Source organism: Trachemys scripta, chromosome 2 (assembly GCF_013100865.1).
Source record: "Trachemys scripta elegans isolate TJP31775 chromosome 2, CAS_Tse_1.0, whole genome shotgun sequence".
NCBI classification, from domain to species: domain Eukaryota; kingdom Metazoa; phylum Chordata; order Testudines; family Emydidae; genus Trachemys; species Trachemys scripta.
The window spans coordinates 61,139,920-61,156,874 of record NC_048299.1 but is presented as its reverse complement, the minus strand read 5'-3'; the positions used below and the strand labels follow the sequence as shown (position 1 = coordinate 61,156,874).

The 16,955-nt window shown below is 40.4% G+C and overlaps 1 protein-coding gene across 1 annotated transcript in view; it reads right to left on the bottom strand.

The window, feature by feature from the left end:
- TAX1BP1 (Tax1 binding protein 1) overlaps nucleotides 1-16,955 on the bottom strand; it is a 94,899-nt gene that overhangs the window by 53,216 nt on the left and 24,728 nt on the right. The window contains exons 3-4 of the mRNA XM_034760694.1: nucleotides 13,006-13,108; nucleotides 1,015-1,202 (exon numbers count right to left, since the gene is read on the bottom strand). Coding sequence (XP_034616585.1) covers nucleotides 1,015-1,202; nucleotides 13,006-13,108 — 291 coding nt within the window. The remainder of the gene's footprint in view (nucleotides 1-1,014; nucleotides 1,203-13,005; nucleotides 13,109-16,955) is intronic.

Below are 16,955 nucleotides of genomic sequence, written 5' to 3'. Positions count from 1 at the left end.
TCTAGACCTACCCTAAGCAGGTGTCTATATGTGGTACAGCAATGTTGGGTGAACTTCACAAAATCCTGAATATAGACACAGCCAAAGTGAAGGAAAGACAAACAAAGCATGTAACAGAATAACAGACAGGAATTCAAGTGGGAATTTCTTTTTTCTGTGATTCTGGTGACATAGAATGCAGACTGATCTGAATAGCCATTCTTCAACAGACAGCAAACAAAACAGGGAAGGTAAGCTATCTCAGCTAGATACCTTGCACCGTGTAAAGTCCCTTTTATCCCCAATACTTGAAATCCCCAAACCAACTAGCACAGATACATAACAATAATCTAGGTAGGGGCACAAACATGATATCTGAAGGCAAGTTAAAAACAACAAATCAAATCTGAAGCATGGGGAGAAGATGTAGAGTGATTTTGCCACTCGTTAATTCAAACAATTTCAACAAAGAAATTGCCTTTTTCTGTTTATGAAGTAGTGACCACAAATAAAATGTGGGATTCTCACTGGGCACATCTTTGTAGGCATTTGTGATACAATCACTAAATGGATGCAATTGTGTGAGGCAGAAGATAACAGAACATTGCTTGGAGAAAATAAAAGTGATTTCTAACTTGTTAGACATCTGGGTACTATGCAGCTTGATTTTTCTTTTTCTGCTTTGGGGCTCTTTCAGAGGGAACACAGATTTAAAAAAAAAACCACTAAAACAGGAATGCAGTTGAAAGACAAGGAAGGGAAGCACAAGATGGCTCCTATAAATATAGCTACTTAACTTTTTATGCTATGCTCACTGCCATGCTGAGCACTTAAGTCTAAACTTTAATTCGTGTATTTTATAAGTATCTTCTGCAACGAGACCTGCATTCAAGTTTTAGGCATCAAAAACCTTTGGAATCTGCTTAGCTTTATATTTTTATATAAAGTTAATTCACCAAGCCCTACAGATAAAACCAGAAATAAACATATATAAATAAGAATATGGGTAACATTTCTGAGTTTGTTGAATCAAACCTCAAGAAGTCCAGCTTTTGTGGTCACCACCAACATATCAGAATTTCCTTCATCCTCCATAGTCAGCAATTCTTCAACAGGAGAAGAGGTTCGAAACTGAAAAGGGGTACTTGCTCCACGGATCTCACCCTTATGGGTTACATAACAGAATTGGTAAAATTCTCCATCATCATTTGGTAGATAGTATCCTAAAGAAAGAAAAATTAACATTTAAAACAGAACAGTTTTACATGGCAACAAATTGACCATGAGAACTACTACACACAGTACACAATTATGATTCCTATATGTTAGTTTTGCTTCATTGCTTAATTTAAACCAAGTGTGAATTATGATATAATTCAATGGCTAAAAACTACATTAACGCAGAGTTAAGTTTTCTTGGTGGTATGTCATCCTCCTGCAGACCACTGAATTGGGCAAAACAAACTTCTGAAAACCAGGAAATGCAGTTAAGATTGCCCATGCAACCTTATCTCTGCCTCTTTCAGCAATATACCCCATTAACACACATACCTTTACACTAATTCCACAATTGCTGAAATGTACAAACTCATTCACTCTCACCCACAGGATTCCATCTAACACTATTACAGGACAAAAAGGTGGGGAGGGGGGAAAAGGTTGCCCATGCCACCTTCCCTTCTGGTCCCCTGGAGCTGGCAGTAGCCAATGGGAATTATCTGCATATATTCCAGGTGCAGTCAGTGTGTTAGGTGTACCTACATTAAATGGTGGCAGCAGTAGTTGGGCCTGCTTGGTAAATGTGTGTTTGTGATGTGAGGTTGTATGCAAGGTATTTTGAAATGTATGACTGAGTTATGACTATAATATGAGGAAATTTATGTTTTGCAGCCTTTCAACTGTGTGAGCAAAAAGAAGGGCTGCATGTGACTCTTCAGGATCCAGTAGGCAACACTGCAATGCAGAATTGTGTAGGTTATGTCAGTAGCAGGGCATAGGGCAGGAGTAGGCAACCTATTGCACGCGTGCCAAAGGCGATACACGAGCTGATTTTCAGTGGCACTCACACCGCCCAGGTCCTGGCCACCAGTCCGGGGGGCTCTGCATTTTAATTCAATTTTAAATGAAGCTTCTTAAACATTTTAAAAACCTTATTTACTTTACATACAACAATAGTTTAGTTATATATTATAGACTTATAGAAAGAGACCTAAAAGCGTTAAAATGTATTACTGGCACGCAAAACCTTAAATCAGAGTGAATAAATGAAGACTCAGCACAACACTTCTGAAAGGTTGCTGACCCCTGGCATAGGGTTTTTATTACAAAAGATATTGTCAAAAATGAAGTGGAATATGAGAGAATTCTAACTTCTAATTCTAATTCATTTAGTTTAATGATGGGTAAGCAAACATGTAGGTTGAGATGGTGTCCTGTGAGTAAATGTAAGGGAGCTGTAAAAGGCAGTGAAGAGATTCTTAAATTGTACACATGAGGTATTGATTCTGGGGAGTTACCTAAGTGTGCAAGTATAAGCCAGGATCTGGAACCTCCCAAATTTTATAGTGCCAAGGGCAAGTGTGACTATGTTCTGATATACATTGCATTGAGCATTGCTCGAAGAGCGTGAAGGGAAGGTGATGTGGGCAACCTTCTCCTCCTTTCAGTCCTTTAACAGTGTTACATGGAATCCTGTGGGTGAGAGTGAATGGGTCATAAAAGGAGGTGAAGCACATTTCAGCATCTGTGGCAGAGTAAATGTATGTCTGTATTAACAGTGCGTATTGGGTTATTGCTGAAAGAAGACAGAGTTATGGTTGTATGAGCAACCCTAACTGTGCATTTACTAGTTTTCAGGTGTTTGAGTTTTCTCATCTCAGTGATCTGCAAGGGGACAACATACCACCAAGCAACCTTAACTCTGCATTAACATAGGTTTTTGACAGTATTTCCCACCCCAAAGACTCTTGGGGGTAGAGGGAGGTTGGGGTGCTCTTGCAGAGCTGGAGGGTCCAGGGCATTGGGGTGTGCTAGAAGAGCTGGGGGTGCATTGGGATGAGCCAATGAGTGCAGGGGGTTGGGGTGCACTGGCAGAACAGAGGTGCCATACCTCCCTCAACTGAGCCCCCAGTCTCTCTCGCCTCCCCTACCATTCATCACCATTTACCCCTTCTCCTTACTGCTACTGTAAACCCCTCTCCTCCTAGTCTCCTACTCCTCTACCCCCTAATACCTCTCCCCAGAAGCTACCTCCCAGGAAGTATTCAAATGTTTATTCCCCCACCCTGCTGCTAAGAAAACTGCTATCCATGACTCACAAACTGCAGCAACTCCCAGCCACTCACTCCAAAACTCCTTTTGTCTTAGATGGGGGCTTGTGATTACCTTTATCCTTAGTTATGTTAACTGAAGGGTAAATTCACAGCCCAGGAGTCTCAACAAGGTCTGTGATTGAGCCATTCATTGGTATCTCTCTGTTTAACAGTACAAGGCAGGAGAAGGAAACCAGTTTGGGGGAGGGGGCTTGAAACTCAGGAACCCCTCAGTCTAAAGACCCCAAATTTGGATTACTAAGGCTACCAGTATCTCTGAGGCACACCAAGCCTCAAAGCAATCCGATTAACCAATCCCATTTTAGAGCACTTACAAGAGTCAAGCTTTAAAGTATATAACATAGCAAGAATAGAAACCCGCTAGTCATTTTTCTGTATTGGCACATGCACAGTGGATAAAATGTATATCTTCTTAAATACTGTTCTCAATTTGGGTCCCCAGTGCCATGCACTACCTTGCTTAAAATTTGACAGCTTGAGACTATTTTGACTGGCAGCACCTGCGTAGTTTGATCTCTAGCTGGGCGGGGGAAAGAGGAGGTGGAACCCACCTAGAAACTTTTTTTTTTTTAAATAACTTTGTTTCTGGGCTTATGTCTCCGGCATTCCTGGCTCAAATTACTCCAAATTTGGTGTCAAATATCAGGGGTAGCCGTGTTAGTCTGTATCTACAAAAACAACAAGGAGTCTGGTGGCACCTTAAAGACTAACAGATAATCACCCAAATTTGGGTGATTAATCCTATCCTACTCTCCTGAGGCACATCAAATTTCAAAGAAACTCAACTAAGCATATTGATTTTAGAGGACTTAGAAAGGTCAGACTTTTAAACAGATGTCATGATGCAACCTTAAATACAGTGGTGCTCTTGCACCACTATGATATTTCACACCCAGAATCTTGAGGCACAAGGATGAAAAGAGGACATAGGCACCTCCTAAATCATCAAATCCAATCCCCTGCTATGGCAAGTAAACCAGTTTCATTATCCTATTCATAAATGTATCAAACTCCATCTTAAAACGAGTTAGGTCGTTTGTCCCTTCTACTGCTACTGGTTTAAGATCTAATGCTTCTCAATACACCAGCAGTGAATTTTACACTGTAATTTACATCTTGTAATGTATTACTAAATTGTCCTTTTATATTACTGAATTTTAAATTTGATGACACGCATTCCATATATGCCCATTATATAAACCTTTCCCAATGACAAGCAAGTAAAGGCAGTACAAGAAAAGTACTTTACAGAGATGAGAAGTATTGCTGATTGAGAGCTGACTTAAACAAAACTCCATCAATGAGGGATGCCACAATGAACATTTCCTTCCTGAACTGCAAAGGTGACCAGAAATTTAGATCCAAGTTTCTGTGAAATCTCATTTTTTGACGGCCACGTGATCAATACATACAACATTAAAGACCGTCAAGACAGAAAGAAACCTTATACTGTGATGTTTATACTTGATCATAGAACTGCAAAGATTAAACTACTTTAACAAGCCAATTTCTGAAGCTGCTCCAAAACAACACTATTTTTCTTGTTATTAAATTTTGTAACAATATCAATAAAATATATTTATATTATAGAAGGGCTGATAGGGGTTCTGATCCGGGCTTAGGCCTATCTGCTAGGCACTGTACACACATATTAGTAGATACAGCCTCTGTTGCAGAGTTTATAAACTAAGAAGTCAATCAACATACAAAGAGTGAGGGAGAGAGAGACAATCACACAAATTTTACTTTAAATTTGTATTGAAGTGCCCTGGTCATTTATTTAAATTGCTCATTTTGTGATACACCGAAGGCAATGCTAGGACAAAAGAAGTCTGCAGCTTTACCACATTCAAGTCTTTGTGTTTAAAGTGTTTTAGGATACATTCACTATTGATTTTTGCTATTTTTAAGTGCCAAGGACAAAGATTGCTCCTGCTTGAATGAATATAACACTGAGGAGCTGCCAAAAGACTTGGATCAGGGACTTAAAAGATTTAACTTTATTCAAAGCCTGAGGAATCAAAAACAGATTTGTCTGGACTTTTGTAAATAACCTGTAATAGTGTTCATAGTTTACTTCAGAAGAATTCTGTTTTGATTACTTCAATGTACTCATTTGTTTCCTACTTCTTCCTACAACTTCAGGCATGTTGAGTTAGGTAAATCCATTCCCTGGAGTTTGGCAGACAATCACTCATTTGCAAACCTGATCAGGAGCTTTTGCATTTACTAGTTAAAACAAGCAACCACCATCTAGTGAATTCAACACTGGTAAGACTGAAACAGTAAGACAGGGTATCCAGTTTTATACAGAATCCTGTTATCAGATAGCCTGCCCAGCTTCCAAAAACTTCTAGAATCTAGGAAACCAAGCTACCTACAACAGCGTACAACTCACTCCCCTCTCTTCAATATCCAGTGATGCCACCCACTAATCATGCTCCTCAATGTCTCAACCCGTTCTCCTTCTCTCTAATCTATTGTTCGCTCCTTAATAGGCATAAAAATAACCTTGAAGCTCTCATCACTTCCCTTTTAACTCTCCTTATACAACATAACTACTTCTGAATGACAGGTGCAGAGAACAGCTCTTGGCATGATCAGGGGGAATGGAGAGCCACTTCTATGAGAGGAGAGCTTGACTTGTTTAGCTTAGCAAAATGAAAAGAGATTTCATTTCTCTCTATAAATCATCAGAGGCATAAACAACAGGGAGGGAGAAGAACTATTTAAGCTAAAGGACAATGTTGGCACAAAAACAAATTGATATAAACTGGCCATGAATAAGGCTATGGTTTTGTCACAGAGGTCGTGGAAGTCACGGAATCCATGACTTCTAAAGACCTCAGTAACTTCAGCCCTGGTGGCTGGGAGCTCCAGGGTCCTGCCGCCTCCCAAAGTGGCAGGGAGCTGTGAGGTACCCCCGCCGCCTGAGGCAGCGGGTCCCCCAGGATCTCAGCCGCCATGGGCAGCAGGGATAACCCACAGCTCCCAGGCACAGGCGGGGGGACCCCCACAGCTTCCCGGCTGCCACTGTGGGGCAGGGGGACCCCAGCAGCTCCCTGCTGCTGCACAGGTACCCTGCAGCCCCTGGCCTGCCATGGGAGGCCTCAGAGCTCCCAGCCATCCCAGAGCTGCCCAGTCCCTTCCTATTTTATCATGGATATTTTTAGTTAAAGTCAGGGACAGGTCACGGGCTTCCATGAATTTTTCTTTATTGCCTGTGACCTAACTTTTACTAAAATATCCATGACAAAAATCTTAGCCTTAGCCATGAATAAATTCATGAATAAATTCAGGCTGGAAACTAGAAGAAAGTTTCTAATTATCAGAGGAGTGAGATTCTGGAACTGTCTCCCAATAGGAATTGTCAGGACAAACAACTTAAACAACAAATTTATGAGTGGGATTGAATGAAAGGGTTGCCTGTGGTGATGGGGACAGGACTCGGTAGCCCTAGGGATGACAGGTCCCTTGCAGTTTATGTCTTATGTTCCTAAAATTTCATGCTTCAAGTCACCTGCTGATCTCACAATACTCACTAATCATTAGAGTCCTGTGCGGATACAAAATTTGGATCCGCATCCATCCACAATCCTCAAAAATGGTCGATGGATATCAGCATCCGCAGATATAAAGCAAATATCTATGGATTTGCAGGGCTCTTACGAATCCTGTTCTTTTAAGCTGTGTGCACGCATGGCCATACAGTAACGTGGTATCTACTGCACATTTCACATGGCTAGCACCTAGGCCCTCATCCTGTCAGAACCCATGAAAACTCCACTCGGCACCAGGCACCATCCACAAGCCTTGAGCCAGCAGGAAGGAGCAGGAAGGAGTAGGGTGCAGGAGTCAGGGGCTCTGAAGGGAGTGTGGCCAGCACCCAGGTCCCACTCTGCCTGCTAGAGCCCATAGCAGTTTCTCTTGGTACTACAAAAAGCCTCAAGCCAGGAGAGATGGGGGAGGCAGACTTCAGGGGCACCATTTAGGTAGGGTGGAGGGGCAGGAAGGCTGTTCATAGTCCCATCCTGGGGCACATGGAGCTGGCTGCAGAGAGGCTGGCCCTTGCTGCTGACAGCAGTATCTAAGGGCTTGTAGTGTTGAAATGAGCCCCCAGCAGCCTGGCTCTGCAGTGCAGAGGGATGGATGGGGAGCTGTGCTGCTGGGGCAGTGGTGCTCCAGGCTTCGATGTCAACTCCCTGCCTTGGATCCTGGGAGCAGGAGAGGAGTACAGCTGGCAATGGGGCAGAGAAGGGAAGATCCTAAAATCTCTCCCCAAGAAAACCCTTGAGCCAGCATGGAGGAGTAATGAACAGAATGGGGAGGAGCTGAGGCTTCTGGCAGGAAATGGCAGGGGGGCTCCTGAAAGGAAAACTAGGGGCTCCTGCCTTCCTGGGTTTATAACTTTGGGTGGTTTTCAACTCTAAAAGTCTTGAAAGTTAATAGGTACTCAAACCACTGATATGTATTCTGTGTATCCCATATGTATATGTATTACTGAAATGTCACTTTACCCTTTTAAATGCAATATAGTAGATCGCTTTAAAAAAAATGGGGGGGGGGAGACAAAGGACAAAAAGGACAAGGATAAAACTGTAGTGCTCAGTGGAGTTTGTAGCCCATTCAGAAAAAAGAAAATTTACAGGGACCATTTCTCACTAATAATGTTTTTCTTTTTTACATAAATAATTCTGAGATTTGCTATGACTCAGGGAATATCACCTTACTATCAAATGCAGAAGAGTCCTATGCTTTGGGACCTGGTCTATGCTGGGTACATTATTCCAAATTTCTAAATAGTTTTAAAACTAATTTAGTGACCGAACGTTAAAATCAGTTGGAGCTGCAGTAAAAATGATTCTGGCCACTGTGACTCCAGCACGTTTTAAAATTTGTTTACCCAAACCACTTTTAAAACCAGTTAGAATATTTTGGAAAATTTCCCCAGCATTGGCCAGGCATTGGAGAGAACAGAATCTCAACAGTGCAGTTTTTCCAAAACACCTAATTGCTAAATCTAAAATATCCTAAAGCATGCTGCACTAGATTCTTTCCCATCCAATAATCTTGGCTAATTAAACTCCTGTAAATTTTAATGAGCTCATCTCATCAGATTTTAAATATTTTCCAATGTGTAACTGGGAAATAGCTTGAATGCTAGAGAGGTTAAAATCTGGCAGGCTTTATAAGAATGATGGACTTTAAACAAAGGAATATAGCAGATGAAATTTTATGTGAAGTTTCACTTCTCATCAAGGAATTAGATCACCCTATGGGCTGGTAATGGATATGGATCCTTTTACTTTTAAGCCACTGGCAGTTTGAATCCTACCCAACTCCACAGTCATTTCCATCCAATGGCTGTTTGGGATTCTGTAAAAGCAATTGGTGAACACTATTTAGTTCCTTTCACTTTACAAAAAATCTACCTTGGCATCTGGGTAAAATATTAGGACAAAATGACAACTTTTTGATAGACAAGGTGGGTGAGGTAATATCTTTATTGGACCAACTTCTGTTGGTGAAAGAGACAAGCTTTCGAGCTTACACAGAGCTCTTCTTCAGGACCTGAATTTTGTCTCTCTCACCAACAGAAGTTGGTCCTATAAAAGATATTTCCTCACCCACCTTGTCTCAATAATATCCTGGGACCAACACGGCTACAATTCTGCATACGACTTTTTGACAGACTGAAATGGAAGACTGACTGGACTTTGGACCAAACTCTTCTCTCACCATTAAATGTGGCCACTTCTGGACAATACTGGCAAGTTTGTTTAGGGCAGTGGTTCCCAAACTTTAACAACCTGTGAACCCCTTTCACTAAAATGTCAAGTCTTGCAAACCCCCTCCTAAAAATGAATATTTCCAGGGATTTTCTCCTTTACCTGAATATAAATTATAAAAGCAGTGATCTTGGAAATATAAAATTTGTTTTTATGACATGCTTATTACACACTATTATTAATTATTATTTATAATTACATTCTTTTTATTACATTATGAAAACGGCAACACTCTTCCAAGATCTCACTTCCGTAGCTTGTATCACTTTGAATAAGCCTGTTATAAGACAAGGCTCCTATGTTTCATCAAGGAGTATCAGATGTGAAACGGCTTCTTAAATACCTTCATGCTAACTCAAAGAGTTCCTCCTACATATGCATTCAGGTCTTGAGCTGTCCAGGCAAACAACGCATGTTACAACAAAGCTTAAACTTGTTCTTCATAATAATTTTAAAAATAATACTACCTGCCTATTTAATTTTAAAAACAGCAAAAAATATCCACCTCCCTTTCCATTTCTTATAAGGAGTCTTGAAGTTTAAATCTCCTCAGTATGATAGATATGCTTGCTTTGATCTGCTTAGCTCTTGGAAGTCCAGGGGCTCCAGGCTGCTGGCCCCATGCTGCCCAGGGTCCCTAGGGACAGCTCTGTCCACCATTACGGAATTTTTTTCCCCCAAGAACCCCCTGTAACATTTCATGAACCCCCAGGGGTTCACGAACCCCAGTTTGGGAACCACTGGTTTAGGGGAAGAGAGAGGGCCTATGCTGTAGCCATTTACAGCTACATTTGGAGTGCAGATCAGTCACTTTAAAGAAAGAAAAAAAATGAATAGCCATATGAAGGACTCTGGTCACAGATTATCAACCACCAGTACTGGATACTGAACATTACATGACTGTCTTGTTTGTAGGAAGCTGACTGAAGTTGACTGTGGCTAAAAAGGAATGCTGTAAAGATGACAACATTACATTAAATCAAGAGATTGCTAGTCCCAATTAGTGCAGCTGCCATTTCAGGTTAGTGAAAAGAAAGCGCTTTCCTTCAAAGTTGGAAAATGGGGTTTGTTTGTTTTTAAACAGCAAAAATAAAAGTGGTGATTTCACAATTACACAGTTTCTGCAGACACTGCAGTCCTCAGTTAAGAATTACAAAAGTATACAAAACAAATGTGCACAGATTAAAGCAGCAGCAAAGTGAACCAAGGCCCAGTCCCTCAAAGATATTTAGGCTCCTAACTTCCATTGATTTCAGTGGAAATTAGGACTCTAAATACCTTTGAAGATTTGGAGCTAACTGCCTTTCAATAACCTACTAGCCCAATTTGTGTGTACATCCTTTAACAGTCAGAAAAAAACAGATAAATTGTTATGCATTCTGTTACAATATCAACAACCTTTTAGAATGTTATGTGGTATCTTGTAATCTTTATCACCATACAGGCCACAAAGAAATACGTCATGCCAAATTACCACTCCCAGCCATGCTACACCAGTCCTGTGTGTTCTGCTATTAGTTTAGAGAACATAATTTCACCACCAGCACATCAAGCAGTGCAACATGATTGGGAAAACAGGGATCAGAACAACAAGTGAGGAGGCCACAAATAATAAGGGGGGGGGAGGGGGGGAGAGAAAAACAAACAAACCTTAGTTTACTACTCAGAACTCCTACAAAAGCATGGAAGGTGGAGTTTGGGGGAATTTTCTAAAGTAAATCACAGGGTTTACATTTTGATACCAAAATGGAGTTCTTACCATGCTCTTCCTTTCATTTCTGTTCCTCTAAAAAACCCCATGGCCACATATAACAAGTCTACAGGATTATGTAAACAAATTGAAAACATGTATTTGATTGTTGAAATCTAAAAAAATTATTTCAGGAAATTTCACTGATATAAAGAGATGTCACAACTCAAAAGTATTTCAAAACATTCTAAACAAGATGTTTCAAAATTTATTAAAGAGGGATATGTTTCCAAAATTCATTCATCCATGTTTCTCCAACCATTTCAAATTACCTCTTGGAAATATAACATATAGATAAAAAATGCTAAATTACAATAGATATCATGGAACCAATAAGCTAATTAATCAACCAAGGCCAGTCAAAAACCTTGTTTTCTGCTGCATCCCTCTATCTGTATTCTGCCTACATAAAAGTGCTTTGGAGCAGGGATCTGTCCTGCTATATGTACAAGGGGTTTAGCATGCTTTTGGGTGACTGATAACACAAAGAATAAAAATCTAATAATTCAGCCTCAGAAGCGAGACATCAGTAGCTCTAGATTCTAGAGTCCAGAATGTGATGTATTTTTCCTTAAGCACTCCACACTATCTCAGATTTTAAAACAAAACTTCCTAACTGTTTGGACTATTTGTAGAACCTTCAGTTTAGGCATTAGACATAAATGCTGCTAGTAGTTGGTGGTAGACCAAAAACACCCCACAAAGCTAGCGATATGCAAATGCAAGTAACTAGAACCTGGAATAGGACAGAAAATCTTAAATGAAAGGGAAAAAAATGAAAATTTGAAAAGAAGAATTTCATTTCCATCGCTCTATTGTCTCTTAACCCAAAAATCATTCTCAATTTAATGAGGGGGCTTCAACATCAGAGCAATTTTTCAAAAGAATGTTTGTAGTGAGGCAGAGTGGCCTCCCACTCAGACCCAGAGGAGAAGGGACCACTCGCTGAGCCCTGGTGGGTGGAGCCAGGCCATGCTCACCCCTTCCACCAGAAGTCAGTGGGCAGGACAGGAAGTATAAAAGATGAGTCTGGAAGCTCAGTTGGGCTACAGCCGCTGAATGAGCCAGACGCCTCCTCCCGGGAGACTGCCACAGACCCCTGTGGCACTGACTGGCAAAGCTGTCAGAGCTACCCGCTGACCAAGCCATGGAGGAGCTGCCAGAACTGCTGCTGGCCTTCTACCCTGACAACCCAAGGACCCCCTACGGATCCAGGTAGACCCCAAGGGGGAGATAGGAAGTAGCCCAGAGAAACTAGACAAGAGTCTGGTTAAGAGCTAGCCTGGTACAAGGTCAGCGTGTTGTGGGTGGATCCCCACTGACCCAGTGGTGAACCACTCTGCCACTGTTGGGGCCCTGGGTTGGGATGCTGTAGAACTGGGTGGGCCTGCTCCCCCCTGCCACCCATTCCTAGATTCTGTTTGGGTGCTCTACCCCCACCCTAAGTCCTAAGGATTTGTTGCCCCACCCTGACTAAGGCCTTGGGCCCCTAACTGTGTTTGCTACTCTGTCCTGACTGCAGGCCAGAGCCCCAGGCTTGTGTATTGCCCCGCTAATTCCCCAACAGTGGGGGAGACAGAGAGATGTAATGAGGGGGTGTGGCCTCCCACAGACCCAGAGGAGGATGGGGGAGGACCACCACCAACCTGCTACGATCTTTAATGGTATTAAAAAAACCCAAATGATTGAACATGTAATTTTCTGTATTCCTTTTTCTCTTTATTGAAAAAAATGTGTTTGACTACGCCTTCCAGGCAACATGGTTCTCCTGTGATCAGTCATTTATCAACAATCTGTTGCTATGTAAAATATGTGAAATCACAAATTTACTATTATAATTTCCCTGAAGCTTGAAGTATAGAAACAGATAGTCTGCAAAAGGGAAGACTCTCACTAATCTCATAAAAATTAGTAAAATGTGACAAGGGGGGAAAAAAAAAAAAAAACACGTGAAAAAGGAACAGACATGGAAAATTCCATTCTTAAGTCCAAGTTCTCTTTGTTAAACTTGGAGACACTATACACTCATAGCACATTTAAAAATTCAATAAATGCACAGTTAAATTAATAAAATTGCTGTTTTTAAACTACAAAAAGTGGCAATACAATATCAAATCCAGACAGATGCTGATTTACCAAGTATGTACTTGCTCACCTTGAAAAGACAGCAAACAGTTAACAGTTGATCCTTCCACATAATTTTCTGGCATAGGTGACCACAGAAACGTATAATAGTCTCGAGCAGTACTCCAACCAACCTAAAGGAAACAACCAAAAGAGAAAAACCTAAGTAGAGTAATATGTTAAGACAGCATGGTCTGATCTTTACAACACACTGTAACCCGCATACTTGAGTTTCACCATATAGAAAAAAAAAAGATATGGACTAATGTTTACAAATTAGGAATATTTAACAAGTATGTCAAATTTTTAGTATGGATTTTATTAAGCTGTTACCTAATGCAATAAGAGTTTTATATAATAAATTAAACACCAGACAGTTTTTATAAATTTGATAGACACATCAATAAATACAAAAATAGAGACATTTTTACTACTTAGATAAGGAGACAACCTATGCCAATATTGACTACAACTTTCTGTCATAATGCAAGTAGAAATAAGCTTTTGGAGGGTTAGGAGTGCTATCTTCTCCATTGAAAAAGCAGGAATTGATTGGGATACAAGACTGACGCAGTCCCAAAACAATGGATTTCAAATCCTTTGCCAATCATTGCAGAATATGCATGTGTTGACTTTAAGACTAACTCTCTACTGGAACACTGATTCCATTGGGAGTTGGGCATTTGAGTGTTAAAGACAAGGACACTTCTTAAACTGCTTTCAGTTTAAGCCTATAGCTGTTAGGGGTCGTTGTTCAGATCCTGGGTTGTGTTGGAGCAGACTGGCGTGTCTGGCTCAACAAGACAGGATGCTAGAGTCCCAATCTGGCAGGGATAGCAGGGGCATAAGTAGTCCTGGCACATCAGTTGGCAGCCCCAAGGGGGTTTCTGTGATCCAACCCATCACACACTCCAATACTAGGAGGAGGAATAGCTACAAAGAAATACTGCTAAGTGTACAATCCTTCTGGCAGAAGTTATAGTGATTAGCAAGCAACTTTGATAAAACAGAAGCATAACTGATCTTTAACAGTTCAGCAACAAATTGGAAAAATTCTCTCAAGCACCAAAATGAAACCAACTGGTTCTTGACCCTAATCTTAGCTAAAAGAAAAAGGCTTCCATGACATCTCCAAACTGGTACCTTACAAAGGTATGTTTGAAATATACTGTCCTGAGAAAAAAGTAACATCACTATAAAATGCTTTTGGAATAAGTCAAACATGAAATTCCCAATAACTTTGCACAGGCATGATATTTTTACATTATTCTATAAGAATCCATAATACCTAAGTACTGACCATTTAGCAAACAAATGAATTTTTGCTTTTGTGGGTTTTCAAACCTATTTTTCTTCAAGTTCTGGAAACAGACACTTGAGAACCTCACAATTCACTTGTAGGAAGAGCTAATACATTTCATTGTATCCTCCTCTGCCAGAAGTTTTCACATATTTTCCTTCGAAACAGTTAAGTCTCATTTAGATGCTTAGTCTTTAAGGTTTTGAGTCAAAGCTTTCATTTTTGAAATTTGAATTAATTTCAGTGAGAAATGGTGGTTCCAAACATATGCTATACTTACTCTTTCATTTCTTTGATTTCTTCAAATACACCCTGAAAACCTACAACACAACCAAGCTTCACCCACTGAAAGTATTCTTTACAATTTCTGTATTAAAATACAGACCAAGGACAAAATTTCTAAAGGTGAAGTGTCAAATTTTACTGTGATTTTAAAATTTAGAAAAGTTACATTTTATGAAAACACACTGTTGAGTTTCCCTAACTAACCTATTTTGCAGAAGCTACTTTTCACTCACACATACAGACTACTACATTAAATAACTAGTTGCCTTTCCACAATCAGATACTAAATTAAGGCCTTCGCTTTTTAAGACTGACTAGTTTTTTTTTTTTTTTTAAATCTTGGTCTTTTAACTGGAGAACAATGTCAACTTTGAAATTCAGAAACTGATTCCTCAGTGAGCAATCAAGGGGGAGGGATAGCTCAGTGCTTTGAGCATTGGCCTGCTAAACCCAGGGTTGTGAGTTCAATCCTTGAGGGAGCCACTTAGGGATCTGGGACAAAATCAGTACTTGGTCCTGCTGGTGAAGGCAGGGGGCTGGACTCTATGACCTTTCGTGGTCCCTTCCAGTTCTATGAGATAGGTCATTGAGATTGATAAACTAGTCTCCATTCATTGCATTAGTGTGTTTTGTAGTGTTATCCAGGCTACACGAAATCATGGCTTTGGAAGGAAGCAACAGATTCACATATTTTGTTCTATAGTTACACCTTAATTATTTCTCTCAATTGACTTTTCAATATTCATGACAAATCATATTTAGAAACAATTCAACTACATCATACAGTATTTTTCCTTCATTTGTTATAGAACAATAATTGACTGATTATTAAGATGTGATCCTACAAACACTTACACAAGTTCTTGACATTTGTGAAGTCAAAGGCAGGACTAACCAGTTTTCATTCGAGTATTGTTTAAAAAATGAGCTAATATGAAGCAAGACCAAGGTAGAATTTTTAAAATAATGCTTTTCAAAGTTTGCCATAAGCAGTAAATGGTTCTTTCAGCATTTTGACATGTAATATACAAGGATTACCCTAAAAAAATTAATATTAAATTCAGACCACCACCATTGGACTTTTATTTTTAAACCAGTAGCACATGAAACAGATGGTACAGAGCACCAATAAGACCATAAATATAGCTCTTGTGTGAGAACTGCACTGGAACTCAGTTTAGTGAAAGTACAACATATTTAAATATCACTTTTTCCTCTAAGACCAATATACAGTAAGTCCCAGTTCCAATTAAAAGAAATGCAAAACAACAAACAAACAGCAATTCCTTACAAATAATTGTAATTATTTTCCCCCTTATTCACTTGGATTTGGGGGGAGGGGGGAAGGGAGGGGAAAAAAAAAAACACTTTCACAATTACTCGGTTGATCCTCAAACTTTTACAGACACCAGTAGTCCCAATTATCAGAAGGGAAGCCGTGTTAGTCTGTATCCACAAAAACAACGAGGAGTCCAGTGGCACCTTAAAGACTAACAGATTTATTAGGTCAAGTCTCCCTCAGACTGAGGCAAACACCTACAAGATCTTCATCAAGCATTCTTAAAACTGCAATACCCACCTGGGGAAGTGAGGAAACAGACTGACAGAGCGAGACGGGTACCAAAAGTCACCTACTACAGGACAGGCCCAACAAGGAAAATAACTAAACCATTAGCCATCACGTACAGCCCCCAGCTAAAACCTCTCCAGCGCATCATCAACAATCTACAACCTATCCTGGAAAATGATCCCTCACTGTCACAGACCTTGGGAGGCAGGCCAGTCCTCGCTTACAGATTGCCCCCCAATCTGAAGCAAATACTCACTAATAACTACACACCACACCCCAGAAACATAAACCCAGGAACCAATCCCTGTAACAAACCCCGTTGCCTACTCTGTCCCCATATCTAATCTAGCGATACCATCAGAGGGCCCAACCACACTACCAGGGGCTCATTCACCTGCATATCTACTAATGTGATGTATACCATCATCTGCCAACAATGACCCTCTGCCATGTACATTGGCCAAACCAGACAGTCTCTATGTAAAAGAATAAATGGACACAAATCGGACATCAGGAATGGTACCATACAAAAGCCCTTAGGAGAACACTTCATTCTACCTAGACATTCAATAACAGATTTAAAAGTAGCCATCCTTCAACAACAAAACACTTCAAAAAACAGACTTCAAAGAGGAACCGCAGAGCTACAATTCATTTGCAAACTTAACACCATTACTTTGGGCTTGAAGAGGGACTGGGAGTGGCTGACTCACTACAAAAGCAATTTTCCCCTCTCTTGGTACTGGCACCTCCTTATCAATTATTGGGAGTGGACCACATCCACCCTGACTGATTTGGCCCTGTCAACACTGGTTCTCAACTTGTA